This window comes from Athene noctua, chromosome 10 (assembly GCF_965140245.1).
Source record: "Athene noctua chromosome 10, bAthNoc1.hap1.1, whole genome shotgun sequence".
NCBI lineage: Eukaryota > Metazoa > Chordata > Aves > Strigiformes > Strigidae > Athene > Athene noctua.
Window position 1 is genome coordinate 1,599,508 of NC_134046.1, and position 27,175 is coordinate 1,626,682.

Genomic DNA, 27,175 nt, shown 5'->3' on the forward strand with positions numbered 1-27,175 from the left:
GACCCCTGCCAGCATGTGTTAAATCTAAAAGCAGCCTTGGCATGTCTGCAGCTGCCTTTCCTCCCCGGCTGTGCTTCCTCCCTCTCCGCCTGGCATCCCTGGCCCAGGCTGAGCTGTAAAGCCCCGTCCTCCGCCGCCATCCTCCTCCGGACCCGCTGCCAGCGCTGGGTGGCTGCCAGATCACGGCTCCTGCCCTTCGTTCCTCTCACCACCCGCCTTTCCAGAAGGCAGCCCCGGGGAGATGCTCCTCTCTGCCTTGTGCCCGTTGCTGGTGGCTGTGAGGATGTTGGGAGGTTCTCCCGGGGGTGGTTGGGTGGGTCGGGCAGTGGGGAGGTGCCTTCTCACCTGGACAGGCCCACAGGGTGACTTGCCCAGGGGAGCAAGCGGAGTGCCATGGAAGGAGCTGTCTCTCCTCTGACGTTTTGTCTCTGCGCTCCCTGTGCTTTCCCTCCCCCTTGCCTTTCATGTGGGTCTCGGGTCCCAGCGTTGTCTTGTACAGCTCCTCAGGGCAGCGGCTCTTCACTAGCACCAGCTGGGGTGGGGTCTGAGCCGTGCAGAAGCTTCTAGATGCTCTAGCATCGTGGTTTGTAAAGGAGAACCAAGCTGAGGAGGGAGCAGCGGGCTGGAGGCGGCGGCAGGCCTGGCCGTGACCCTGCCCCACTGTGTGCTTCTTGGCAAGGCAGGGTGCTCTCCTCCTTCAGAACCTGTGTGGGACAGGACAGCCAAGATGAGCATCTCCAGGAACTCTGTCTGAGCCTCCTGGGGGAGGGCTTGGCCTCTGTGCCATCGCTTGTTACACCAAGGTGCCCGGGGGTTGAAGCATTGCCCGATGTCCTTTCCCTCATCCCTCCTTTGCTGGGGCTCTCTGTGGCTGGCCTGGAGCAAGGAGCCTCTTGGTAAGGTGAGACACCTTTCCACCTTAGACTGGCTCTGAGGAAGGATTTCTGTGCAGAAGGGGCTGTTGGGCGTTGGAATGGGCTGCCCAGGGCAGGGGGGAGTCCCCGGGATCCCTGGAGGGGTTGAAGAGTCGGGCTGAGCCAGCGCTGAGGGATCTGGGGGAGTTGGGAAGGGTCAGGGGGAGGGTCATGGCTGGGCTGGGGGAGCTGCAAGGGCTTTTCCATCCTGGATGTTTCTGTGATTCTAGGATTTCCTGGCCTTGCCCTGTCTCCCCCAGCCTGCTTGGCTTCTGGGGAACCTGGTCTTAAACGTCCCATCTTCAGAGAGCAGTTGTGCGGGGTGCTGGCCCGCGGGGTGGGCTCCTCGCTTGCCTGGGGAGGGCGTGCGCGTGGCTTTCTGGCGGAGCAGCCTCTGGGCTTGCTTGAAGATGATTCACCCCAGCAGGAAACTTGTAATTTCTTGCCTCTGGTCTCCTGCCTTTATGAGGGAACAGCCCAACAAGCTGACCCTTGCTCCTGTGGCTCTGCCTGGGCATGGCCCTGGAGTCCATGGGCCCCCCGGGGCTCCTACCGGGCCCCCGCGGGAGGCGGCGCTGCCTGCAGCCGGTCCAAGGCAGGCAAGAGCCAGGGCAGGAATCCTGAGCGAGAAATTAGTGTAAGTAATTATTAGTATTGGGTAATTATATCAGCGTCAGGATGAGGAGAAAGGTTAATAGGTTTATTTATTTATTTATTTATTGTAAATGTCTTTTCCCCCGGTGGGAAGGCAGGCAGGGTGGGCAGGAAGGAGTGTGTTTCCGAAGGGGGCTGCTCTGATTAAACCACATCCTCTCCCCCTTCCCCTGCCCCCAGCTACCCTGCGGGCGTGGGGAGAGGGGGGGTGGAAATGGTCCCTCCCAGCATCTGTAAGAGGTGGAAGGCACCTTGTGCATCTGCTCTGCCGTGTTCTGGTCCAAACAGCCCATCCCCTTCCCTCTGGCCGGGGTGGGTAGGTTCCCGTTGGGCTAATCCTGCTGGAAGGGCCCTGATGCTGGGTTCCAGCTCTGCCCGCACAGCAGCGGGTGCTGTGGGCAGCCGGGTCCTCCTGGCGTGGGATGACGTTGGGGTTTATCTGCTGGTGATCTCATGCTGGGCAGGAGTGGCAGGATGGGTTTGCCTACCACCAACTAACTCAAAAACTCCCTCTGTGCCCTGCTCTTTGGCCAGCCAGAAAACAACTTGATGGCCAAGTCTTCCAAATTTCACTTTCCTGAATCCCAAACCTGCCTCTAGAGCATCCTTCGTGGGAGGAGAGGTGCCAGAGAGAGGGGTTCCCACATGTGCATGCCTGGGGTGGCCCCGTGCCATCCACCAGAGCACCCTGATGTGTGGCAGGCTGGGCTCCAGCCCCGTTTGACTACCAGGAGTATTTTTAGGTTCTTGGAGCCTCAAATTAACTGGAAGTGCTTCACGTCTGTTGGTTTTTTTTAATACATCTCTTTCTTTTTCCCAGCACTGCGCAGTGTAATAATGTAATGGGGAAATTACCCCGCTAGTTAAAAATTACTGCCAGCGCGACATCCAGCCATAGATCTATTTTAGAACCAGGGTAAAACTCTATCGATTCTTCTGTGCTGCAACCGCGGCCCATAAAAGGGTTGGAAAGGTGTGTTTGTCACGTTGCCATAGGGAGAGGGGGAAACGGCGCCTTGCTGGGGAGGGGGGATGCTCCTTGTTACCCTCTTCCAGAAAGTTGGACAGGACGTTTTTAGGGGAGAAGCTGAGAGCAGGAGGGGAGCGACCTGTGAGGGGATGCAGGGAGGCAGGGCTGGGCTCTGGGGATGGTGCTGGGTACCACTGAGTGAGGGGTGCTGCAGGGGGGGTACCGCACCACGCGTGTCTGGAGCTTGACCTCTGAGGAGCAGATGTAGTCCTGGACCTGGGCAGAAAGACACCCCTCCCTCCCTGACACGGCCCCCTCCCCAACACCCCCTGAAGCCCAGGCAGAAGCTTTAGGATGGGTTTTTGACATCTCTGGGTTCCCCAGCGGTACCCAGGGAGGGGGTGACGGGGAGCAGAGTCTTGACAGGGATCTGGCAAATGATGCTGAGAAGGTGGGCAAGTACCAGGACCAGTTTGGGATGTGGTGGAGGCTCCTCAGTCTCTGGCAGGAGGCACAGGGGGTTTGTTTTTGCTGTGCCCTGGGCTCCCAAGCGTTAGCCTGGCCCTGCGAGCCCGGTCACCGCGTCCCCGGGGAGAGGGCGGCCCCTCTGCTCGCTGCTGTGCAGGACTCGTCGCTCTCTGGTTGCTCAGGGGTCTCTTTCTTAATTAAATACATTTGTTTTGTAAAACTGCCTAAAAATAATCCGGGGCTGGTGCATGCAGGAGGCTGGCAGTGAATCAAAGGCGCCGCTCTAATTAAACGGGCCCCGGTTTGTTTGTGAGCCGCATACATTTCCATGCTAATCAGCTGCACACCGGGATCCTGCTTTCCCGGCCCGTATCCTCCTGATTGGGAACTATGCAAATGCCGGTGGCGATTTATCGTGGGAGGGGGACGAGATGGCCGGGGTGCTGGGGCAGGTTGTCGTGGGGGCCCGAGGGCTTGGGCACAGCTGTGGGAGTGGGTGAGATGATCAGGGCAGGGCTGTGGGCTGTGTTTCGGGGGGTGCTTCAGAGCAGTGGGTTTGGACCCGTGCGGGGATCCCCAGTCCTGGAGGTGATGGTGCTGGATGGTGCCCTGGGTGTGCTGGCAGCAGTGAGACCTCCTGGCCCTCTGCAGCTCCCTGCCAGGAGGGGGCAGAGAGGGGGGATGAGTCTCTGGAGCCAAGGCCCCAGCGCCAGGCCCCGAGGGAATGGCCTCAAGCTGCCCAGGGCAGGGTCAGGCTGGCTCTGAGGAAGGATTTCTGTGCAGAAGGGGCTGTTGGGCGTTGGAATGGGCTGCCCAGGGCAGGGGGGAGTCCCCGGGATCCCTGAGGGGGTTGAAGAGTCGGGCTGAGCCAGCGCTGAGGGATCTGGGGGAGTTGGGAAGGGTCAGGGGGAGGGTCATGGTTGGGCTGGAGGAGCTGCAAAGGCTTTTCCCAACCTCCATGATTCTGTGGTTCTCTGCCTGCCTCTGGGTTTTACGCAGAATGTGCTGCCAGCGTGGCCCCCATCCCATCCCATCCCATCCCATCCCATCCCATCCCATCCCATCCCATCCCATCCCACCCACTGAGCCATTTCTCCAGCACTGTCTTCCCTGAGGCTGCCCCGTGCCAGGGGACAGCCCAAATCTGGGGGTATCACAAGCACTGGCGTTAAGAGGAAGGTCCCTGTCTCGGGCAGGTGGCAATCAGGTCACAGCAAGTGGCACAGCTGAGTTTAGCTCCTGCTTGGTGGGTGCCTCCAGCCCCGTGGTGCCGCCTGATGTGGTTATCGCGGGTGCAACCAGGAACCAGCGTACTTAGGAAGAGCTTTAATGTGCTTGTGAGCTGTGAGAGGATTAAAGCCTTCGCCACGTTCCTCCTCAGGGAACAAAGGCATTTTCTGAACCTCTGTTGACCCTCACCTTCCTTGAGACCCTCTTGACTTCCCTGGTCAGGAGCCCAAGCCTTTCCTCTGCTGGGTGGGGGACGGGAGCCCTGCCCGCGTGCGCCGCGGCGTCCTGCCCGGCCGGGGCTTGCTGCGCTCTGGCACAGAGCTGCCTCCGGGACCGCTGCGGCGAGATGGGGTTTGCTGCTCTGCTGCGGGCCGGGGGCTCGTCCCTGCCACGCTGCGAGTTGGAGGGGCTTTGGGGCTGAGAAGGGGAAGCAGGGTGGCAGAGAGTGGGGGCAACATGAAAACCACGGGTGTGGCTCCATTTCCTGGAGAGAGATGAACTCCATCAGCATAAAGATGGTGCAAATGCACCAGACAAATGCAAAAAAGGAAGAAAACGTTGCAGTTTGCTCTTCTGGAAAGGGTCGGGATGTTTGTAAAGCGGCCGGTACTTTGCCATGGTGCGGTGGCCATGGGGTGGCCACGCTGGTGTGGGACAGAGGGGTGGCATCCCCCGTCCCCCTCCCTGGGTGGGGGCTGAGGTGCGTGTGACCCCGTGCTCACCCCCCCTTGCGCTCCCCACAGATCCTGGTGGATTTGCAGGCTGAGAGGAAGCACCAGGCACTGCAGTACGAGAACGTCGTGGCCCACGAGGGCAGCTCCATCCTGCGAGACCTGGTGCTGAGCCCCGACCGCCAGCACATCTACGCTATGACCGAGAAACAGGTAAGGGGAGGGGATAAGGGGAGGGGATGGCAGCCCCTCTGCTCTCCTGGCTTGGCAGCCCGCGTTGCCACCCCAGCCTCCGGTCCTGTGCGCTGGGAAGCCTTTCGAGCTGCTCCACGGCTTTTGCTTCCTGGGATAGGGGCTGCCAGGGGCTGCGTGTCTGAGGGGACCAGTGGCAGCAACTCGCTGTCCCTCTGCCCCAAGTCAGTCATTGTTACCAGCGGCTGCTTGAAATCCCCGTGGTCCCTGGGGCCAAGGGCTTCCTGACCCTTCCTTGCTGCGAGGGGATGGCCATCACCCCCTCCCTGCTCTGGCCATCCCCTCCTGAGCAGGGTTTTTGCAGGTTAGCAGAAGCTCCTTGCTCCAAATGTCTTTTTCTCCTCTGGGGCAGCAGCTTTTGCAACTCAGGGCAGAGGGGACATGGGGCTGGTGTGTCCCCAGGCCCTTCAGTCCCTGCCTCTGCTCACACTGAGCCAACCAGACGTACAGACCTGATCCAGATCTGGTGCTGCCATCCTGGCACTGCGCTCAGGGCTCACCGTGGGGAGTTTTCATTGTCTTTGTGGGTGTTTGCGTGATCCTCGATGTGTGGGAGAGCTTGCTGGTGTGAATTCATCCATCCATGGGCTGTGCTGGAGCAGGTGAAGCAGGTCCATGCCAGTGGTGGCACTTTCTGGAGCCGTGCCCCGTGGGGTGAGGCAGGGCGGCTGTGCTGGGGTACAGCGTGCCTGTGTCTCGCAGCCTCTCCGCTCCTCTGCCCGGCAGAGGTGTGTGTGAGCGGGACTGCCGCAGAGCTCGGGGCCTCCCGGGTCTCCTGGCCGCCAGCCCCGGGGCTTGCAAGGGGGAAGGATGCTGGAGTAGGGCCGTGGGTTTGTCTAGACAGCCCCGTGGGGACAGCAGAGCCCTTTCCCCCCTCCTCCCAGTGCCTGTCTCTGGTTTCTGCTCTGCTGCAGGAAACCTGTGGCTTTCCAGGAGAGGCAGAAACTGCCTTTAGCTTCCTCCATGCAGCTGTCCTGGGCTGTGTTTCTGTCCCAGGACTGGCTTAGCTAAGCCTCCCCTCAGCAGGGCAGATGTTGGAGACGTGGATGCTGGGTTATGCTGACCTGGATGGTGGATCTCCCCTACGGGACACCACAGTTGCCTGCGCGGGGTCTGCCTTTGGGGGGACACCCGCTGCCGACCCCCTTGCCACTGCCCACCTGGAGCAAAGTCAGGGGACAAACAACGAGGAACGCTGCCAGTATCCTCATCGGAATGCGAACTGGAGGGTACTGGCTGGCCAGCATTAGCCCAGCCCTGTAGGCGTCTTGCTGAGCCCATGCTCTGGCCCCCTGGGCTGGGAGGAGGGATAACACCCCGGGTTTAGCCTTCAGTAGAGAAGTTTGCAGATTTTAATTAACGAGTGAGTCCTGCCCTGTGGGAGCAGTGGGGAAACTGAGGCAGGAGCGCAGCAGGTGCGGGCAGCTGCTCGGTGCTGCCAGCTCCTCATGGCAGGCGAGCAGGCAGCTCCCTGCACCCCCTCCCCGTCCCCCCCTCTTCTCCTCCCCTCTCCTTAATAAAACCCACTCGCTTCCCTACTACAGCTCAGTGTTATCAGAGTGCTGGTGGAAAGTAATTAAATGAACAGTTGTAACAGAGCTCGAAGGGCTCAGAGAATGAGGGGATTTTAATCAAATCTGGAGGAGCAATTAATAAAGGACGGGTAACCCCTTCGGAGCAGGGCTGTGGCAGCTCCAGGGTGCCTGGCTGGTGTTGGGAGCTGGTGCTGGGAGCCAGCACAGCCCTGTCCTGCAGCCCTGCAAGGAGCTTGGTTGGGGTAAAAGCCTCCCTGGCATGGAAGTGTTTCCTGCAAATGTGCTGCCCCCGTCACGGCAGGGTTCAGCCTGCTCCTCACCTCTCTGATTAATGCGGTGGGAGCCGTGGGCCAGGGTGAGCCCCATCTCTGGCAGGGTCTAGGCACGGACACAGCGGGGAAACACAGCCCGACCCCCTTCCCTCCCTGCCCGTTCCCCACAGGTGACGCGGGTGCCGGTGGAGAGCTGCGAGCAGTACGAGAGCTGCGAGCTGTGCCTGGGCTCCCGGGACCCCCACTGCGGCTGGTGCGTCCTCCACAACATGTAAGTCCCACAAACCGTCTCCGTCCCCACCGCTGATCTCCGTGGGGACGTGCCTCCTGGGGATGGAGCGGTCCGAGGGGTCTGTCATCCCTTCCCACAGCACCCGGGCGTGAGGCAGGGCCCCTCTGGTCCTGCCCATGGGCTCCTGGGTTCGGCCTCTTTGTGCCAATAAGCTGAACATTAAAGACCCCCAGGGCTGGCACCAGGGGAAGGCAGAGCTGCCGTACGGGCCTCAGGCGCCCAAGGCCTCTCGCTGGGCATCGCGGCCCTCCAGGGGGTCCGTGTGCCGTGCTCAGCCCGGGGTTCTCTTCACCGTGGTGGTTTCGCCCCCTCCAGATGCTCGCGCAAGGACCGGTGTGAGCGGGCGGACGAGCCCCAGCGTTTCGCCTCCGACCTGCGGCAGTGTGTCCAGCTCACCGTCCAGCCCAGGAACATCTCGGTCACCATGTCGGAGGTCCCGGTAAGTCACCTCTGCTGCCCGCAGACCCCCCCCCACCCCCAGCCACCTCCTGACCTTCGAGGAGCCACGGCAATTAAAAATAACTAACGAGTATACGACAGATAGGGAGAAAGGGGAAGAGAGGTCCGAGACAAATGAAACACAGCAAAGTGCAGAGCATTGATGAGGGCTGGCCTATTGATGGAGATAATAAACCAGTTGATGATTATTCAGAAAAGACATAACCAAGCAATAAATATTTCTCCATAACACAAACACCAACATCAGAGATGCCATTTGTAGGCCAGCGATCTGTCTAGCTCAATAGCCTGTCTCTGACCCTGGCCTTTAGTAGATATTTTGGGATGAGACTCTGATGCACAACTCATTGCGCTCTCTGTGCAGACAGAAAGGATGATGGACTTCCCCGAAGTATTTTCCAGGCCATTAGCACTGTGAAGAGAATACAAAACAGCGTGTACTAGCAATAAAGTTTTGAAAACTGCCATGTCTGAATATCTGGCACTCGGGAGTCCTGAAAGAGTTGGCCAAGATGTTCTGTGGCCTGCGGATATTTGTAATAATACGGCTTCCTAATAAATAAGTGAATGTTGAGAAAAACCCCAGAAACAGAAAAGGTGTTCGCTTTTTTGCCCAGATGCAGAAAGGACCAAATGCTCAGAGACTGCTTAGTTTGATGTCAGATTTAGAAAAACCAAAAGAAAAAAAAAAAACTGGTGCGGGATACAACTGATAAAGATTTAAGAATGGGAATATAATTAATGCCAGTCAACATGGTTTTATGTCAAACAAACCACATTTTGTTCTTTGATGAAATTATGACTTGAATTGGAAGAGGGACTGCGGGGATGTGATGTCTTTAGGCTTCTACAAGGCATTTGACTTGGTACAACACAATGTTCTGATTAAAAATTAGCATTATACAATATTGATAAAGCACGCGTTAAGTGGATTAAGAACTGGCTCCGTGACAGATCTCAAAAAGTCCTCGTCAGAGGGGAGTTGTCACCGGATGGAAATGGTTTGGAAAGCGCTTCTGCAGGGGCTCATGTTGTCGTGGTACCACAGAGATAAATGCGAGATGGCTGCGGGTGGGACGTGCTGGGACCCCGGGGGTGCCGTGGCCTGAGATTTCCTTCAGAGCAGCTGGGTTTGGGTAGGTCTGGTTTAGCAAAAAATTGGGGTTTGGTATTGCCAAGCCTGAAGTTAGACACGGAGGCAGAAGACAGGCATTCGTCCAGTGTCCTGGGAGGTGGTGTTGGGCTGAGCCCTGGCCGCGGGGCTCCTGGGGCAGTTCTCCCCTCCCTGGGGGTTATCACCCTGCCCGGCGCAGGCTGCTGCATGAGCTCTGGTGTTGGGGACGCTGCGTCGGGCTGGAGTCCAGCTCTTAAAGAGAGAGGCTGAAAACCTCCCGTAAACATCATGTAAATGAGTTGAAGGCTGGAGAAAATGCCTTGCAGTGAGAGACTTCCAGAGCTCAATCTGCTTAGCTTATCAAAAAGAAGATTAAGAGGTGACTTGATTACAGAGTATAAGTGCCTTTACAAGGAGCAAATATCAGGGACTAAAGGGCTTTTTAATCTATCAAGGAAAGGCATAACAAGAACTAATGGCTGGAAGCTGTGAAAAATTCAAATTAGAAATAAGGCAAGCGTTTTGTAAAGTGAGAACTGCTGACCCTGGGAATGACTTTGTGAAAGAAGAGGTGGATTCCTCCCCTCCCCGGCTCTGCCGGAGCGGGCGCTTTTCCGCAAAACCCTTCAGCCCTGACGCTGCGTTGGCTCTGTAGAGAGGTGAGGCGTAATGGCTTGTGGTATGGCCAGGGCAGAGGGCAGGAGGCTCTGACTCATTCCATCTTTTAACCCGTTTAAATCCACGCTCCTTGCTTGAGCAGGGAGGCCCACGGACGGGACTCGCTCGCAAGAGCCCAGAGCGCGTTTCCCCACCGCGTGTGGGTGGCAGAGGGGGGATTGCACCCGTGGTCTTTTCTGTTGGCTACACTTACACCTAGCAGACACAGAGGAGTCTTTTTTGCTAGTTTTCGGTGTTGATGCTCTTGCCTCTCCTCCCCAGCTGGTCCTGCAGGCTTGGAATGTCCCTGACCTCTCGGCAGGAGTCAACTGCTCCTTTGAAGACTTCACTGAGTCCGAGAGCCGCATCGAAGATGGGAAGATCTACTGCAGCTCTCCCTCGGCCAAGGATGTCATCCCCATCACCCGGGGCCGCGGTGAGCTTGTGCCGTGGGGTGGGAAGAAAGCCCAAGACAAACTTGGTCCCACTTGTTGCCCCACGGGCAGATGTGGAGAACAATCCTCCCGTGACCCCGAGCAGGGTCGGAGTTGGGTTCTTAGGGTGTAGGAGGAGAAGGACGTGACTGCTCATGGGGGGACTGGTCCTTGGCCTTCTCCAAGCCATGAGCACCAGCACAACCTGGACACCCTGGTCTCATTCCCACCTATGGACCATTCCTGGGCAGATGTGCTGTAGGTGGCCGTGGGCTCTAGAACATTCTGCTGACCCCGGAACTGTTAAGCTCCCCTTCAGTACCACCAGTACAACCCAAAGCCTCCGTGCCAGCAGGTTGCAGTTAGCTGCCGGGGCTCAGACCCTTGGGCTCTGCTGGTCTGTTTTGGTGGCTGAGCAGGGGTGGGTGAACACTCCCTTTTCGTTGCCAGATTCAGGGGATTCCGTTAGTTAACTGGGCTGAGTGGTGATGCCCAGCTCCCTCCAGCCCATCGCAAACCTTGGGCTGAATGCTGGGCTGCCTGCTGTGTCCTTTCTGATGCCTTTTTCTGCCTGGGTCTTCCCCAGGGGACAAGCGAGTGGTGAAGCTCTACCTGAAATCCAAGGAGACGGGGAAGAAGTTTGCCTCTGTGGATTTTGTTTTCTACAACTGCAGTGTCCATCAATCGTAAGTGGCCTGGGCTTTGTTAAGAGTGTTCCGGGAGCAGATTGCTGGGGCAGTGCGAGGCTGGGAGAGAGAGATCTCAGCTTTGTGGGTGCTGATGTTGCAAGAGGAAAGGGCCGTTGAATATAGTGGTGTTTGCAGTGGGAAACCTCCTCTTTTTGCCCTTGTAAACTGGGACGATGACCAGAGCACCCACAGTTGGTTTGGGCGTGTGGGAACATGTAACATCAGGGGCAGAAACTCCCTTAAAAACAGGGCTCTGGGTTTGGCGAAGCTTTGGGAGAAAAAAGCAAGTTTACTGCATTGCAGACTGTAGCAATCCATGTGACCGAAAATGCCAAGTGTCTTGTTATTCCTGGAAACAGTTAATAGGAGTGACTGGGCGATGCAAAAGGAGAAGCTTGTGTTTCCCTGCGAAGGTACCTGCTTCTCAGGCTGGCAGGAGAGTGAGCTGGCAAGTTGCAGCAGCATGGGATAGACCCTGCTGCATGTCCCGAGGCGTCTGCCCGGGAATTTCCTAACTGGAAGTAATTGTGAATTTGCTTTCTTGTCAGGCTGCTGCACAATCTACTCCACGTAAGGGGTTTTTAGGCAGTTTGAGAGATGTTTGTGATAAAATAGAGGAGGTGCGGGTTATTGATGTGCTGTCTAAGCTGCGTCTGACGGCGAGGAGCTGCGCCGCTGTGCCTGAGCGGCGGGGAGATGGCTCTGCTCTGGGCACGCCGGAGGAGGAGCTGGGGTGTGTTTGGGCAAAGAATTTGGAGCTCAAGAATGCGAGAGATTTCATTACCCTGCCAGAAACCTCCCATGGATGGTGGCGCTCCAGCTGATCAGTAATTATAGATAAGCAAATGCCGAGTGATCTCTTTGGGATGGCTTTTTGCAGCGTCTAGCCTGGCTTGGGGAGCTCTGCTGCGGGTTGCTCCTCCGAAAGCCTGTTGGGATTTTCTGCTTTGGTCAGCGAAAAACAGGTGAGATGTGGGTGCCCCGGCTGGTCCGTGAGCTGCTGGGGGATGTGTCAGAGGAGAGAACCAACGAACCTTGGGCCTCGCAGGGATTTCTGCCTTGCCTGCTCTCGGCACAGCCAGCGGGTCTCGCCTCCTGGCAGCGAGGGAGGAGAGAGTTTGCAAACTTGACTTTATCCCTCACCTTGACTCCCAGAGATGAGCTTTGTCTCCCTTCACGTCGTGTGGTTTCAATAACATTAGCTCAGCTTTGGCTCGGGCTGGTTGCATGTCATTATTTTGCAAATCAAAAAGCAGATGTGACTTTTATTTTTCTAAATGAAAGAAAGAAGGCTTTTAAGTACAAATGGCATCGGATTGGATCCAATCGGGGCTCCAGCATTTTGGTCCAGCGGGAAGAGGTGGTGAGGGAAATGGCATTTTATTTTATGTGCCTGACACAGGAGGGAAAAAAAACCCAACCACCCCCCCCCCCCCCCCCCCCGCCAGACAAACCTACAACAAAGAACCCTGACTGATTTATTACTGCGTTGATGTTTAATTTTGGATGCATTATTTAAAAAGGCTAATTATGGATGCATTAATATTTATGGGCTCCGGTTGGAGCTGATAGAAAAGTCCATGTTCTAGGCTGGTGAACATTATTATTATTTTCTTTACGTCAAGAATTTTAGGGTTTGGAGGCAGTTTTAACTATGTGACCTGCAGTCGAGTCATAGCCAAAGAGCATGACAATACCTAGGATGATGCAATACTTTTAAACACCATTTGCAGACAGGCGTCTTTAATGGATCTCTTCGGAGTTAATAGCCTTTCAAATCCAGGTTTCATATTTTGTGGAGGAAAATCTATACGTCAGCCTGATAAATTCTGTATTAGGAACAATATGCCTTTCCACAAGGCTGATATTTTTCCTGTGGAGATCTCTGATCACTCTGCATTATGTTTTCTTTTTTACATTTGGGCGTCTTTGCTCAGGTTAGAAGCCAGAGGCTTGCGTGTCGAATCATTTCTCAGCTGAGGACGAAACGTTTAGGCGAGATTTTTCAGATGGTTGTGGAGAGATGGGAGGATTATAAGGCAGCGCTTCACTGGTGTCAGCTGGGGTAGCTCCAGGGAAGCCAACGCATCTCCACCGTGTACACCGGGGAGAGCCTGATCCTTCTTATTTTCAGCAGACATCTGGAAAGGCATCAGCGAAACGCCGCTAAAGCCCTTTTGGAGGCTGCGGGGCTGGTCCTGCCGCCGCGCGAGCATCCCGGCGCTCTCGTTTCTCACCGCCTTGCAAAACTCTTCCTACGTGTTTTCAAGGACTGCTGGGACCTACCTGGTCCAGGGAGGGGTTGCAGAAGGGAAGATACATCTAATCCCTTCTCCTCCAGGGAAGGACGGGCGTGGAGGAGGCTGCGTTGTCCGTTTGGCTTGGGATGGTCCAGGCCCAGGGCACAGAGCCCCGTTGCTGTCCCATCTATTGTTGCAGGACTTTATAGCGTCACCCGCTGCGATGGGACGGTTCCCATCGCAGACCAGCGTCACTGCCTCCCAGGATACTTCTCCATGCAGGGTCCCTGGGAGACCTGGTCTGGCACTCGCAGCTTCTGGGGCACAGCAGGGTCAGCTGGCAAGCTTCTGGGCGTCCCAGCTGCACCCTGGTAGCCCTGGGGCTCTTGTGGGGCGCAGGCAGGTATTTCCAGGCAGTGGCATCTTTTGGGCTTCTGGCTCCTGAAAGCTCGTGCGTCAGGCAGGGGATGTTTGTGGCTGAGCTGTGACAGATGTGTTGGATGGGGGAGTGGAAACCTGGAGGTCAATGCGGAAAAATGGTGGGTCCCTTGTGAGGGGGCTCGTGGGTGGCTGAGGGTTGCTGCTCGCCCGCAGCTCCTGGGGACGGGCTCTGGTGCCTGTGGTGGAGGGTGGAATGGAAAACCCCGTGGCAGGGACCCGGGTGGGTCCCCTTGGGGGTTTCCTGTGGGGCACTAATCAAGTGCAGGAATTTAAAGACCGCTCAGTGCCTTTTATCATCTAACGAATCAGCCCGTGTCCAGCACCAGCGCCTGCGCAGGCAGATGTTGAGGTCGTCTTTGTCAGCGTTAAACTCTCTTTTCAAAGCCTTTGTGGGGAAATGAATCCCCTTTCAAGATAAAGATGTTAACACCAGGCTCCCTGCCTGTCTCCAGCAGAGCCTGCGCTTGCTGGCGAGGTGGGCGAGGGGGGAACCCTTCCAGAAAGGCACCGAGCAACTGCAGCGAATAGCGAGATGCGTTTCTTCCCTCTGTTTCCATGTTTGCTCTCGGGGTTTCTCCCCTGGAAACTCCACCCCATAAATCCTGTTGCTATTCAGCTTTTTGGGGAGCGTGGCTGCAGGGATGGGGCTGGCAAGCGGAGGGGGACGGGGAAGCTTTGGTGCTTCCTTCGGTGCTATGTGTAGGTTTTCACAGAATCCCAGAATCATCCTGGTTGGAAAAGCCCTTGCAGCTCCTCCAGCCCAACCATGACCCTCCCCCTGACCCTTCCCAACTCCCCCAGATCCCTCAGCGCTGGCTCAGCCCGACTCTTCAACCCCCCCAGGGATCCCGGGGACTCCCCCCTGCCCTGGGCAGCCCATTCCAACGCCCAACAGCCCCTTCTGCACAGAAATCCTTCCTCAGAGCCAGCCTGACCCTGCCCTGGGCAGCTTGAGGCCATCAGCTGCAGGGTATTGAATTTCTCCAAGGCTGGAGCAAGGGGCAGATGTGCCAAGCAGCTCCAGCTGCTGCTGCCTGGAGTGATGGGACTCTGCCGTGGCCCTGTCCCACAGGTCCGGCTTTCCCTGTAAGCCCCCATTAAGTAAATGGGATTTGAACAGACGTCCGAGGGGCTGGGAGCGGCGGGGCTGTGTGGGGAGGGCAGGGCTGGGCTGCTCTGATGTCCGGAGCACCCGTTGGCACCCGTGGGCCCTCGTGTCGCTGGGCTCCTCGCTGCAGCCACTCTGGCCACCTGCACCTCCGTGGTGTGGCTGCATCGCCGCTGGCCCAGTGCTTGCGGCTCCTTCCCAGATGCCTACAGGTTCTTTTTTTTTTTTTTTCAAAGGCATGGACAGATGGCTGCAAGCAGCTGAGTGAGTGTGTCTGGGTTAGCAGGGCTGAGCTGCGAGGTGGTAACAGATCCCTGTGTGTTCCTGGGCTGGGGCAGGTGGAAAATCCTACAGGATGGCTCCAGAGACCGCTCGGGATTACCTGGTTTATGTAATGTTCGTTGTGAATGAGGCGGGCTGGTACAGTCTGGTGGTGTGTTCCAGTGCGGGGAGGCAGCTGCAAGTGTTTTAAGTGGATTACCTTAAAAACCAGGGCCCGATTCTGCATCCTCCAGCCAGTGTGATGGTGGATGCCCCGGGCCACCCCCCTACCCTGGGAGTAAGGGCCTTGGCAAAACCCAGCTGGGACAGAAAAGCCTTGGGCTGGTGTGAAAGGAAGGGCAGGAAGGGCTTGAGATGGGCAGGGGTGGAGGGAGGGGAGAGCTCATCTCCCACTTCACACCCCTCCTGGCTTGGGGGAAGGGCAGGGCTACCCGCGGGGGCTCGGGGGACACTGATCCCACAGCTCTTCAGGATTTCCCTCTTGCCCTGGGGCGGAGAGATGTATCTAAACCCCAAAGCGCTGCAGTTCAGCCTCTCACCCCTGACGCAGGCTACGCCGGAGCTGAGTATTTGCTGAGGATGCATCCTCCTGCCAAGAGGAGGCCTGAGGAGCAGTCGGGGGGCTCGCAGGCGGGCTGTGCCGTTTCCATTAGCACCGTGTTTATAATTTCCCTTCTCAGTGGCCCTCCCCAGCTCTGCTCTTGGTCCTGCTCAGCTTCCCCCATCCCTCCTCTGTGTCTTTCCTCCAGGAATGTGCTGCCCCACGGAAGCAGCCTCGGTGTCTGCGTGTGTGTCCCCGCGCCTGCGCAGTGCTCGCGCTCCCCGTCCCTCTCCGTTTGCTGCTCAGGCTTAGCTCACCCCTGTGGACGCTGGTTTTGTTTTCTGCCTTCCCGGCTCCGTGTGCTGAAGCGCTCTGGGCTGCTTTGGGCGCGTGGCACGCCTGGGGCTGGCAGTGCGGGGAGCGGGTGAGGACCCCGCTTTCCTGGGCTTCCCGTGCTTCAGACCAGGCGTGGAGACAGCGGCGACCTCGCCGTGGTGGCCGGAGGTGCCTCCTGCAGAGCTGCCCCCAGCGAGGAGCCAAGTCCTCAAAGCCACCCTTGGGCTTGTCCTGCAGCCGTGCTTGTGGCCCAGCACCCACCCTGGAGATGCACCCAGCTCCGACATGCTCCTTCGCTGCACTCTTCCCGCTGCTGCTTTTCTGCAGCTCTATCAGGTGTTTCCTTAGCGTGGCCTTGGCAAGTTTGAGCTCGGTTATGAAGGTGGAGGGACACGCGTCAGGAGGGCTTGACCCAGCTGTGTGGGAGTTGGGGGCAAGCGTGGAGGCTGGGGGCAGGTTCCATCTTTCCCCCTGCGTCACTCAGAGGTGGGCAGAGCTGCTGCCAGCAGTGCTGCCTGCTCTTTCGGGGTGGAGGTTGCAGGCCAGCAGTGAGCCTGGACTTGTTTTGGGATGGGGCCCTTTGCCCAGAGTGATCCTGAAATGTGGCTGAAGCTGGTGCAGCTCTTCTTGCCCAAGAGCATCAGGAGGCACGGGGGGCACTACCAGTGGGTCTGACCCCCTTCCCCCTGCCCAGCCTGGGCTTTGTCTCTTCCTGGCCCCTGGCAGGGCTGGGGAGGAGGCAGATGGGGAGCAGGCTGTGGGTCCGTGTCTGGGCTACCCCCCCCCAGCATCAGTTTTCTGCCTGGTTGGGCTTCTTGCACTCCCGGCACACTTCGGGGAGGAGGGGGGGACTTCAACACATGAAGGAGAGCCTCCCTCTAATTATCAGGAGTGATGAAAGCCTCTTAGGCAAGAAGTGATGAGGGAAGAGTGCCTGACCGTGGGAAGGAGAGAGACGGCACAGATGGCATCATGCTGCCGAGCAACCTGCTCCTGCGCGGGGAACAGACAGCAGCGCCACACGGCCAGGCCGGGGTACGGCCCTGGCCACGCCGCCCAGCCGGGAGCGCCCTGCCTCGGCTCCTGCCCCGGGTTTGGGCAGCCCTGCAGGGTGCTGGGGCGGTCGGACGGACATGCCGAGGCCGGTAGGACCGAGGCAGGTGGGAAATGGGGTTTCACTGTGTTGTTGGCACCCGAGCACTAACTCGCTTACCACTTTACAGAGTTTTTGGCCAGCCAGGGGGTGCTGACCCAGCCAGGCTCTAAATGCAGCAGAGATAGACTGGCTCTGAGGAAGGATTTCTGTGCAGAAGGGGCTGTTGGGCCTTGGAATGGGCTGCCCAGGGCAGGGGGGAGTCCCCGGGATCCCTGGGGGGGTTGAAGAGTCGGGCTGAGCCAGCGCTGAGGGATCTGGGGGAGTTGGGAACGGTCAGGGGGAGGGTCATGGTTGGGCTGGAGGAGCTGCAAGGGCTTTTCCAGCCCAGATGATTCTGTGAGATGCTGTTGGAGCGAGACGTGTGGCGGTGAGTGCTCTTACAGCAGCATTTGATGTCCTTATGGCAGATGGAGAACCTCGGCAGAAGAGAGAGTGTGAAAACCATCTCTGAGGACGAGGCTTGAGGAATGGCTCGCTTAAGTTAGAAGCAGCTGGGAGGGCTGAAGTAGAAGCAGGGGGAACCACGCACCTCAGGGTGTACGAGGAGGATAACTTGAGATGCTTTAGGTCCTTTGACAAGTGGAGGCCAGCTGGGACCTGCAGCAGTTAAATGGTAAAGGAGACCCTCAGGTGAGGAGGGTCCCAACATAGCCAATATTTGGGCCATTGGCCCTGAAGAATTGCAGAGCAGAGCTGCAGCTCTGGGTGCTGGGGTGCCCCGGGGCAGGGCTGTGCCCCGGGCTTCACCCGACTGCTTTGAGGTGCCTGGCGAGGTGGTGGAGGGGGCGACTGGGGAGTCTTTTTGCAGACCCTGAAAGACCTGGTGGCAGTCTCTCCTTGGCAGAGGGCTGATTTCAGGGGAGGGTTGGTGGTGATGCCCCGGCACGTGGCTGCTTGGACCATGCTCCTGTCTTACATGACCTCTCTGTGGTTGCTCGGCTTGCGTGAGGATTAACCCCTGCTGTCCCTGCCCCGCTGCCTCCACAGCTCGGATTTACCTGCCCCCTGGTCGCTGCTTGAGCCCTGACCCGGAGCACGGAGCCGTCCTTGCGCTTGGTTTGTGTCCCCCGCTCCCCCCACCCTCTGCACCTCCCTCCGTCAAAGCAACCAGAGATAGGAGGCTATGGCTTTGCTTTTAAGTTGAATCTCTGCAGCTGAAATAAAATTGCATATATTTGCATAAGGAGCATCTCAATTAGCATATTTGTGGGTAAAGCTAAAAGGGCTGTTCATTTGGAAGTGAAAATGTGAGCGAAACATGGAAATGACTTCCAGCCCCCTTTGCAAGCAGCTTAATTAAATATTTCCTTAGTGTGTGCGCATGGATTTGGGAAGCTCTTGCTGTATATGTAATGGTGTGTGAAACCCCAGGGCGGGCAGGGAGCCGTGGCCTGGGTGTGCATTGCCGCCCTGCGCTCCCTGCGCCCTGCGCTGCGCCTCCCCACACCTCCAAGGTGACAAGTCTGCTGGAGGGTGAGGGATTCAGCGCGCCAGGCCCTGCCACCCTCTCCAGGAAGTTTTTCTTCCTGCCACCTCCCGTGGTGATGCTCTGTTTTCCCTGTCATTTCCTGGGGGGTAGAGGCAGAGATGTAGCTGTGATTTAGGAGTGGGATCAGGCTGGGCAGGGCTGCCTGCCTCCTGCCAGAGCTGTGTTCAGGGGAAGATCCTGCCTTTGTTTAAATATAATTGCTTTGGGCCTGATCCTGTTCGTGCTCGGATCAGTGACAGCAGGTATGAGCCTTCTTGGGAGAAAAACAGTGCTGCTGCTTTTTTTTTTTTTTTTTTTTTTAAAGCAAGCCTCATTATTTTTCTTGCCTTCGAGCTTATGCCTCAGCAGCTCGCCAGTCTCCTTCAGAGGGCAGCTGGGGCTGCACGGGACACGCCTGGTGCAGACCTGCCCCGTTGAAGGCTCGTTGCATTAATTTGGGACTTTGCTGGTGTCCTGCGACAGTGTGGTGGGGAGGGCTCAGCCCCTTCCATCCACACAGGGGTGAGGGCCCCAAAAGCTGACGGAGGAGTCCCCTGTGCTTGCAAACAGGGGCATCTCGTGGTGCTGGGAGGGGGTGATCTTGGCGGGGGAGAGGCATCAGGTCTCTGGGGCTGGTTTCTTTGGGGAGAGGGGTGCAGAGCAGAGTGTGGGGCTCCTGGCAGCGCTGGGTGCCCAAGCGCATCCCCCGAGAGAGGTGAGGAAGGGCGTGGGGGCACACGTGGGATCCCACCGCACAAAGAGCCCGGAGAGGAGCCTGGGGAGAGGGACAGAAATGTTTTGGGGTGGGAGGGAGAGGGTGGAAGGGCACACACACACACGCACGCACGCACGCGCGGCTGCGGAGGGCTGGGGCCGAGGGAGGGGGTCACACACAACCTATTGTGAGCGGCTGAAAGGCGCTACAGTCCCGAAATGTTCATCTGACCCAACCTTGCGCCAGTTATAATTTTCCTCTCAATGAGCGTGCATTAATCTGGCCCTTTCTCCCCCGGTCCCCCCGCAGTGCAGAGCTCTTGTTCTGCTGCTGCCTCTTGCTAAAATCGCTTTTCAGCGAACCCAAATAAAGCTCCCAAAGTCTGGAGCCCGGCCCCGGCCCGGGCAGGGTCAAGCTTGCCAAGCGGAGGAGGGAGCGTGGCCGCTGCGGCGGGGGCACGAACCCGCGGGGCCGGAAGGGCCCTTTCCCCTCACCCTGCCGCGGGCAAACGCGGGGCTCCGGGGCGAGCAGGCACGTCCCCTCCCAGCCCGCCGGCGCACGGCCCTCGCCCCACGCATGGGGGGTCCTTCCCACCCCCGAGAGCTGCCCCGGCAGACCCTGCCTTGCCGCTGCCCTGACGCTGCCCTGCTTCTCTCTGCCCGCAGCTGCCTGTCCTGTGTGAACGGCTCCTTCCCCTGCCACTGGTGCAAGTACCGCCACATCTGCACCCACAACGCCGCCGACTGCTCCTTCCTGGAGGGACGTGTCAAGCTCTCTGAGGTAAGGCCATGTGAGCCGCTGTCCCCGTCCTGTCCCGGACCCCTGCCCTAGGGGCAAACCGCTGGAGAAAACCTTTCCCACTGCCTTGCCCCTGGTGCTGGAGCTGCCCGGGAAGCAGTGAGGGAGGAGTGGGACATGCTGCCGGGACCATGCGCTGGTGGGGAGAGGCTGCTTGGGAAGCCGGGCACAACCAGAACACTTTACGCTGAATGAAGGGAAAAAACAAAGGCAGAGACGCTAAAGCATTTTCCTTTGATGTTTTTGAAGGGAGCAAGCTTGAACTGTCATTGCAGAACACCTTGTTTTCAGAGAGGGGAAGGTTGAAATCTGTAAAACAAACCGTTTTGCTACACCTCACGCCTCCTTCGTCTCAAATGCTTTTCTAAGAAACATGTTCTTTTGTGGGGGTTCATCCCGTGCAGCATCTGTGCCACCCACCAGGGAAACCTGTCACTGGCAGGGTGCTTGCGGGAGGTCCTGGTGTCCCCAACCTGTGGTGGCATTTCTGGCAGCTTGGGTTGGGTCTGAATGTCTGCAAACAACTGCTGGCTCGACAGTAAATGCTGATTCGGGTCCTGAAGGGAGAGTTTGGGGAAGCAGAGTTTCTCCCCTGTCCCTGTCCTGAAAAGGGGTCGGGTTGAGCTTCCCTGGGTTTCCAGTTGCCTGTGTAGGGGCCTGGTGGGAAGGGTCCTGCTTGCCTGATGGTTGCTGCTGGGAGCAAATCCATACGCTGTCCTCACGGGAATGGCCCAAACGGGTGTTGTTCTGGAGAAAGCGTTTGTCCAGATGATCTCAAATAAAGTTCAGTCTCTGAGCTCTGGCAGATCTGGTGTCCCAGCAGCCTCCCAGGCCAGGACTGATCCCCCGGAGCAGAGGTGAACAAGGACGGCTTGTCTTCGCTTCACAGATCATGTGTGAAGGCAACTGAGATGTCCCCCAAGGTCTTTGATGTCCTGGCTGGCACTGAGAGGAAGCCTGCCTCTGCATGTCCCCCCTTGGGAGGAGCAGTGTCTCTGAGTGAATCTCCATCCCCTTTAAATTGTGTCTTCTGAGGTCTGCCCTATCCTTGGTGAGGCCTGGTGTGCTCGTGGCTGTCCTAGATCAGGGCTGTTGTCCTCCCCGTGTCCCCCTGCGTCCGTGCTGGGCTGGGAACATGCATGGAATGGGCTGCCCAGGGCAGGGGGGGAGTCCCCGGGATCCCTGGAGGGGTTGAAGAGTCGGGCTGAGCCAGCGCTGAGGGATCTGGGGGAGTTGGGAAGGGTCGGGGGAGGGTCATGGTTGGGCTGGAGGAGCTGCAAGGGCTTTTCCAACCCGGATGGTTCTGTGATTCTGTGGAGTCAGACAAATCCCTCTGTCTGATACACCCCAATTTTTTCCCCTTCCTACCCCTCAGCCTCTGTCATCACTTGAAGAGCTCTCTCACAGGAGAGAATGGGAGAGCTGGGCTGTTACTCAACCATTCTCCAGCCGCCAGCAGCACCCATCTCTTTTGTGCCAGGGATGGGATGGATGGATGGATGGATGGATGGATGGATGGATGGATGGATGGGCATCTTCCCATCTACTGGGGCTGAGCCCTGCATGGCTCGCCTGCTTCCTTGGGGTGTGTTGACCTTGGCCCCCACCTAAGCGGTTTGGTGGGCACCCAGCACTCAGCCAGGGTCAACCCACCGCATCTCTGTGGAAAGCCAGAGTGCCTGGTCCTGCTGCCTCTGCCAGGGGAGCTGCTGTGTCTGGGGGGAACATTTGGGCTTTGCAGCCTGCCAAGAGGGCTGCTTGGGTCTCATGCATGGGTGCTCCCCAGTTTGGAGCCTCCAAGGATGTCAGGAGTGGATGGCCTCGCAGAAGGTGGTGGTGTCTCTGCGTGGGGCCATGCTGGGCTCTCGTTGTGATCCTTCTTCTGAACATGGAGCTGAGTGAATCTGCCTCTTAGCCAAGCGCATTGGGAGAGCTGGAAAAGCCCAACCATCACTCCCAGGCATGGGCAGGCAGGGTTGGTGCTTGTCATTTCTGCACGGCAACAGACAGGCCTTGGGAATGAGACTCTGCTCATCAAACAGCCCCTCCTGCCCCCTTGTCCCAGGGGAGCCCACAGCTGCCGGGTCTGTGCCGCCCTTTGCCAGCCTCTCGGATGGTGCAGTGATGGCTTTGTGCTGTGCCTTCCACCAGCTGACCAAATTCCAGGCTCTGACACTGTCCCTCACCTCCCTGGAGGTATCAGCTAAGTGCAGGGGGGCAGATCTGTGCTCATGTGTGCCGGAGCGTGTCTGGCACGAGCCAGAACAAGGGATTTGGTAATGTGAGGAGATCAGAAAAAGCTGTTTTCTCCTTGCTTGTGCCCTGAAGAAATCTGGTGAGGTATTGGCCTGTCCCAGGCATCCCAGAAGCCTGCTCTTGAGGTCGTGCTTCCAGCCAGCCCTGGCAGTGCTTCTGCAAACACAGCGTGTGGTGTCCAGACCGCTGGAGTCTGGTGGTTCTCGTCTGCCTGTTCCCCTCACTGAGGGCAGTGTGAGGCTACTGGGCTCTTCCCCCTTCCCTGCCCCGCAAACCCAAAAGCATCTGGCTGCAGGGGTGTTGTCTTTGGGACACAGGATCAGAATCATCCAGGTTGGAAAAGCCCTTGCAGCTCCTCCAGCCCAACCATGACTCTCCCCCTGACCGTTCCCAACTCCCCCAGATCCCTCAGCGCTGGCTCAGCCCGACTCTTCAACCCCCCCAGGGATCCCGGGGACTCCCCCCTGCCCTGGGCAGCCCATTCCAACGCCCAACAGCCCCTTCTGCACAGAAATCCTTCCTCAGAGCCAGCCTGACCCTGCCCTGGGCAGCTTGAGGCCATTCCCTCGGGGCCTGGCGCTGGGGCCTTGGCTCCAGAGACTCATCCCCCCTCTCTGCCCCCTCCTGGCAGGGAGTTGCAGAGGGCCAGGAGGTCTCCCCTCAGCCTCCTCTTCTCCAGACTGAACCCCCCCAGTTCCCCCAGCCGCTCCTAACCCACGTGCAGCTCTCCCCTGGACCAGCTGCTCCGGGACTCGCGTTGCTCCTGAGCACGGGCCGGCTGTCCCCCAGCAGACCTCCTGGCCACACTGGAGCGGTGCCTGGCTTGAGGTTTGGAGCGCCTGGCTCAGCCTGTTTGCACGTTGGTGTGGCCTCAGCAGTTCCCGGCGGGGATGGTGAGACACCCCCAGAGCAGCCGCTGCTGTGGGTTGTGTATCCAGGCTGGGATGAGGCATCCTGTCCCTGCTGTCCGGGTCCCCAGCGGGGTGCTGTGGTGGATGGGGGGGCTCAGTGCCAGCCTGTGGCCTGCTGGATGAGTTAATGGTAGATGTCCAGCCCCATCCCCTCCGTGGGAGGATGTCTAACTGGGGGGGGTTATTTTAAGGAGGATTTGGTCCATCTGCGTGGGCTGGAGTGTTGGCACTGGTCAGGAGAGGCAGGGACAGGGGTTAACAGCAGCACTTAACTCCGTCTCTGCTGGTTTCCAGAATGTAAAGAGTGACCCACAGCACTGTCCTGGGTGTGCTGGGGGTGTTTGCCTGGATTTCTGGGGGTGGCAGGGCAGGAACAGGGTGTGGGTAGGAACCACCGCTCCCATCAGCGTGCCTGGAATGGGCGTCAGGAGGAAGGATGTCCCTGCCCCCCGGCTGCTGTGCCTTTGAAGCCTGATCTCCGGAGACTGCCCTCCGCTGCGCGGGGCTGGGCATGGGGGATGAAGCAGCACAGGCTCTTTGCTCTTCCCCACTGGTGGTGCCCAGTGGTGGCCGTGGGGCGATCGGTGTTGAACGCTGGAGTCTCCCATCCCAAAAATCTGCTCTCCCGTGACAGTCCCTGCTGGTGCAGAGCTGCTCTGGGGGCTGGAAAGCTCCGACCTGCGGGGACCAAGTGTGGTGGTTCAACCTAAGCAGGTTTGGCTCGTGCTCGTTCTTCATTCCCTCACCACTGAGGATTCTGTGAAGGAACCTCAAAGCCAGGGTCAAGCCCAGCCCCAGACTGGCTTCACCTCTGCTGGTGGCACAGCCTTGCTGGTGGAGCTGGGAGCTGCCAGAGGAACCCAAACCGCCGGGTTTGCAGCTCCCACCTCTCCAACCAAACTTGGACACTCCTGTCCCGTTCTCCAGCAGCTAGAAAAACAGTTCAAATGGAGAAAATCTGAGCTGTGCGATGTTTGGGAATGCGCGTGTGTCGGGGTCTTTTCTCCTCGTCCCGTCCCTTTGCAGCTCCCTGCTCCGGGCAGGGGGGGCTCTGCCGGGGGGGCTGTTTTGGGCACCACGGGGAGCTCAGTGGGCTGTGCGGGGCGTTCCCACGGGGTGTCAGTGCTGGGCGATGCTGGGGTGAGTTTAGTCAGCGGTTGGAATTACTCGTAGGGGAAGTGTGTTGTCCCAGTGCCCCCACCCCTCCGGGCACCCCGGGCGCCCACCAGCACCAGGTGCTTCCTGTTTGGGCGCAGGCTGACATTTTTGCTGGATGAGACACTTCTGCCGGCAGATGCGGAACATGTGACGTCGCAGGGGGACTCGGCTCAAACCTCGAGTCAGCAAAACGAGCCTGCCTGCCTGCCTGCTGCCTGCGCGGGGAGAGGGACGCATGTGCGCCAGGCACTGGTCTTGGGAGCATCCCTGATGAGCCCAGCTGGGGTGGCGTGGGCTTACCCACCGCCCTGGCTGGATCGGCAGCAATAATTACAGAAAAATGAGGAGGTTTAGGCTGGCTCTGAGGAAGGATTTCTGTGCAGAAGGGGCTGTTGGGCATTGGAATGGGCTGCCCAGGGCAGGGGGGAGTCCCCGGGATCCCTGGGGGGGTTGAAGAGTCGGGCTGAGCCAGCGCTGAGGGATCTGGGGGAGTTGGGAAGGGTCAGGGGGAGGGTCATGGTTGGGCTGGAGGAGCTGCAAGGGCTTTTCCATCCTGGATGATTCTGTGGTTCTGTGAGGTGGAGGCGTTGGGGAACAAGCTGGGAGCTAGTACTTGCCGAATATTTGTGTGCCCTGTGAGGAAGACATGTGCCACCCGTGGACTCCCCCTGCGATGCGGAGGGGGATCAAGCAGGCAAAAACTTCTCCCTCCATCAGCGCTTCTGAGCCAGAGGTGGAGCAGAGCAGCCGCCTTGCAGCAGTGGGAGCCACTCATTATAAATGGCAGCGGGCACGCAGGGTCTCCCTGCTGTGTGCCTCGAGCTCATTGGGAAAGGGGAGCAGCTGAAGCCCCCCTCTGCAGAGGGGCAGCCATGATACAGAGCAGGGAGGTGGCAGAGCAGCATCGAGCGTCCCCAGACTGTCCCAGCCCTGCCACCATCTCTGGGTTGGGGCTGGCACCGCTCTTCCTCTCTGCTTTCATTGTGTTTAGCATGTTTCGGAGATAAAGAGTTTCTTCCCTTAAAAATTGTGCTTTTGGGGCATATAGGCTTGTGAAGAACTGGAAACTTAGAGTAAAAATGATTTGGGAGTTTTCTGTCAATATTTACTAAATGAAACAATTTCTTTTTCATTTCTTTCTGTTGTTTGAAAGTTAGATTAATCTTACCAGCTGAGATAAAGCCCGATGTTGTGCAGGGTCTGTGCCAGCTTGGTGCGGGGTGGCAAGAGGCAGCTGGGCAGCACTGGCCACGTGTGGCTGCTGGTGGCCCTGGGGTGAGAGCTGCCCCTACGGCCGTGGCAGCCTTGCGAGAGCAGCGAGGTGGCTGCATCCACCTCCGGCACTGCTGCTGCTGCCATTTCTGTTTTCAGAGCAGCTCGTTTCAGCTCACGTTATTCCCCCTTGATGTTACTTCAAGGCGGCGCTTCCAGAAGTCATTCCTGTAGGTGCGAGACCTCCACCTGGCTCAGCAAAGCCGGTGTGGGATTGCATCAGGCTGCTGTCGCCCAAGTGGCACCCAGTGGGGCTGCGGAGCTGTTTTGCTGCCTGAGCTCATTTATTTTTGCTCCCTTCTGCTCCCCTGTGCTTTGTGCACAAGGCTCACGGGCTCTCCTGGAGCAGCTGGGAGCCAGTGGCTATTAAAAGCCGAGTGCTTTGCCCTCCCAACAGCTCCTCCTCTGGGGAGCGCGGGGGCTGGCAGGGTGGTGCTGACCCCCTTGCCCTTGCCTTCCTCCCAGGCTTGGACTCACCAGCATCCTCCTCGCCAGAGGGGCTGTCCTGTGGGCAGCCTGCAGCTGGGCTGGTCGGGGTGATGCTGCTTTGAGCTGGCCACAGATAGAAGCAGCGGCAAAACTCGGCACAGAGCAGGTTCTTTGCAACACTGTAGAAGCAAAGGGGGAAAAGGCATTTCTGTCCACTTGTGAAAGAAGAGAGATGGAGTCTTTAAGGGAAACAGGAGGCCTGAGAAAGTAGCCTGACACCCGCAGCTAAGTGGGAGTTGACTCTGAAACCTACTGACTGAAATGGTGATGCTAATGTCCATCTTGTTATCAGTCATTTTGCCCAAATGTGTGCTGCTGTCACCGTGCCAGGTTTCAGGTCCCATAGCTGAATCCTCTTCCCACCTCCCACCTGGACTGACCCGAGCTGTGGGAAACACCCCGCTGCCCTGCCACCGCATTCCTCTGTGCTCTCCTTTTCTCTCTGCAGGGCTTTGCTCAGAGCAGCCCCGAGATCCTGCTTTGGGGTTGGTCGTACGTAAGGATTTACTCCAGCGTGTGCTCAGGGGGGTCTTTTCACAGCACCTTGCCCGGCCTGCCAGCCAGGGCAGGGCCGTGGGGGTGCTGGAGGAGGCTGTGTGGTGTTCCCCCTCTCATCATCCGCCCCTTGCTCCCCTCACAGGACTGTCCCCAGATCCTGCCCTCCACCCAGATCTACATCCCCGTGGGCGTGGTGAAGCCCATCACCCTGACAGCCAAGAACCTGCCCCAGCCGCAGTCGGGCCAACGCAACTACGAGTGCATCTTCCACATCCCCGGCAGCACCACCCGCGTCACCGCCCTGCGCTTCAACAGCACCAGCATCCAGTGCCAGAACACCTCGGTGAGTGTGCGCCCGGCCTCGGCGCCGCCTTCCTTACCGGGCTGCTCGCTCCTGCCCTGCCCCGGGACCTTCTCGCCTCGTTGCGTGGCCACGTTTGCTCTCCCATGGGCAGGTAACGGGGGTTTCTGGTGCTTGTGGGGTGCAAGGTGGGCTCCTCCCCGCTTCTCCTTGGTGCGTGGGGCGAGGGGCTGCTGCTCGGGGTCGCTCTGGATAGGAACAATGCTAGAGCCGCCCCGGGGGAGCTGCCAGGCTTTCGGAGCACTTCCAAGGCAATTGGCTTTGGAAAGCTGAAGAAAGTTGCCTGGGCTGCAGCCAGCTGGCCCGAACGTGCCAGAGCCTTGCCTCCCCCTTCTCTCTGCCTGCTCTTGCTTCCCCCTGACACCATCCCGTCCCTCTTTACAGGCGGGATGGAGCTAACGCCATCTCCTTGTCCCGCTGCGCACACTCTCCTCTGCCTGCAGCCGTGCCTGCCAGCCCTGCCAGCGCTCCCCCTCCTCCCCTGCGGCCTCTCTCTGTCCCCTGCAGCCCTTGTCCATCCCTGGCTCCAACCCG

At 58.5% G+C, this 27,175-nt stretch overlaps 1 protein-coding gene across 1 annotated transcript in view; it reads left to right on the forward strand.

The window, feature by feature from the left end:
* The window catches only part of PLXNA1 (plexin A1), a 128,138-nt gene that overhangs the window by 48,636 nt on the left and 52,327 nt on the right, over positions 1-27,175 (forward strand). Inside the window, exons 4-10 of the mRNA XM_074914616.1 lie at positions 4,980-5,120; positions 7,137-7,237; positions 7,574-7,697; positions 9,771-9,924; positions 10,509-10,608; positions 19,564-19,678; positions 26,423-26,623. Of these exons, the coding sequence (XP_074770717.1) occupies positions 4,980-5,120; positions 7,137-7,237; positions 7,574-7,697; positions 9,771-9,924; positions 10,509-10,608; positions 19,564-19,678; positions 26,423-26,623 (936 nt within the window). The remainder of the gene's footprint in view (positions 1-4,979; positions 5,121-7,136; positions 7,238-7,573; positions 7,698-9,770; positions 9,925-10,508; positions 10,609-19,563; positions 19,679-26,422; positions 26,624-27,175) is intronic.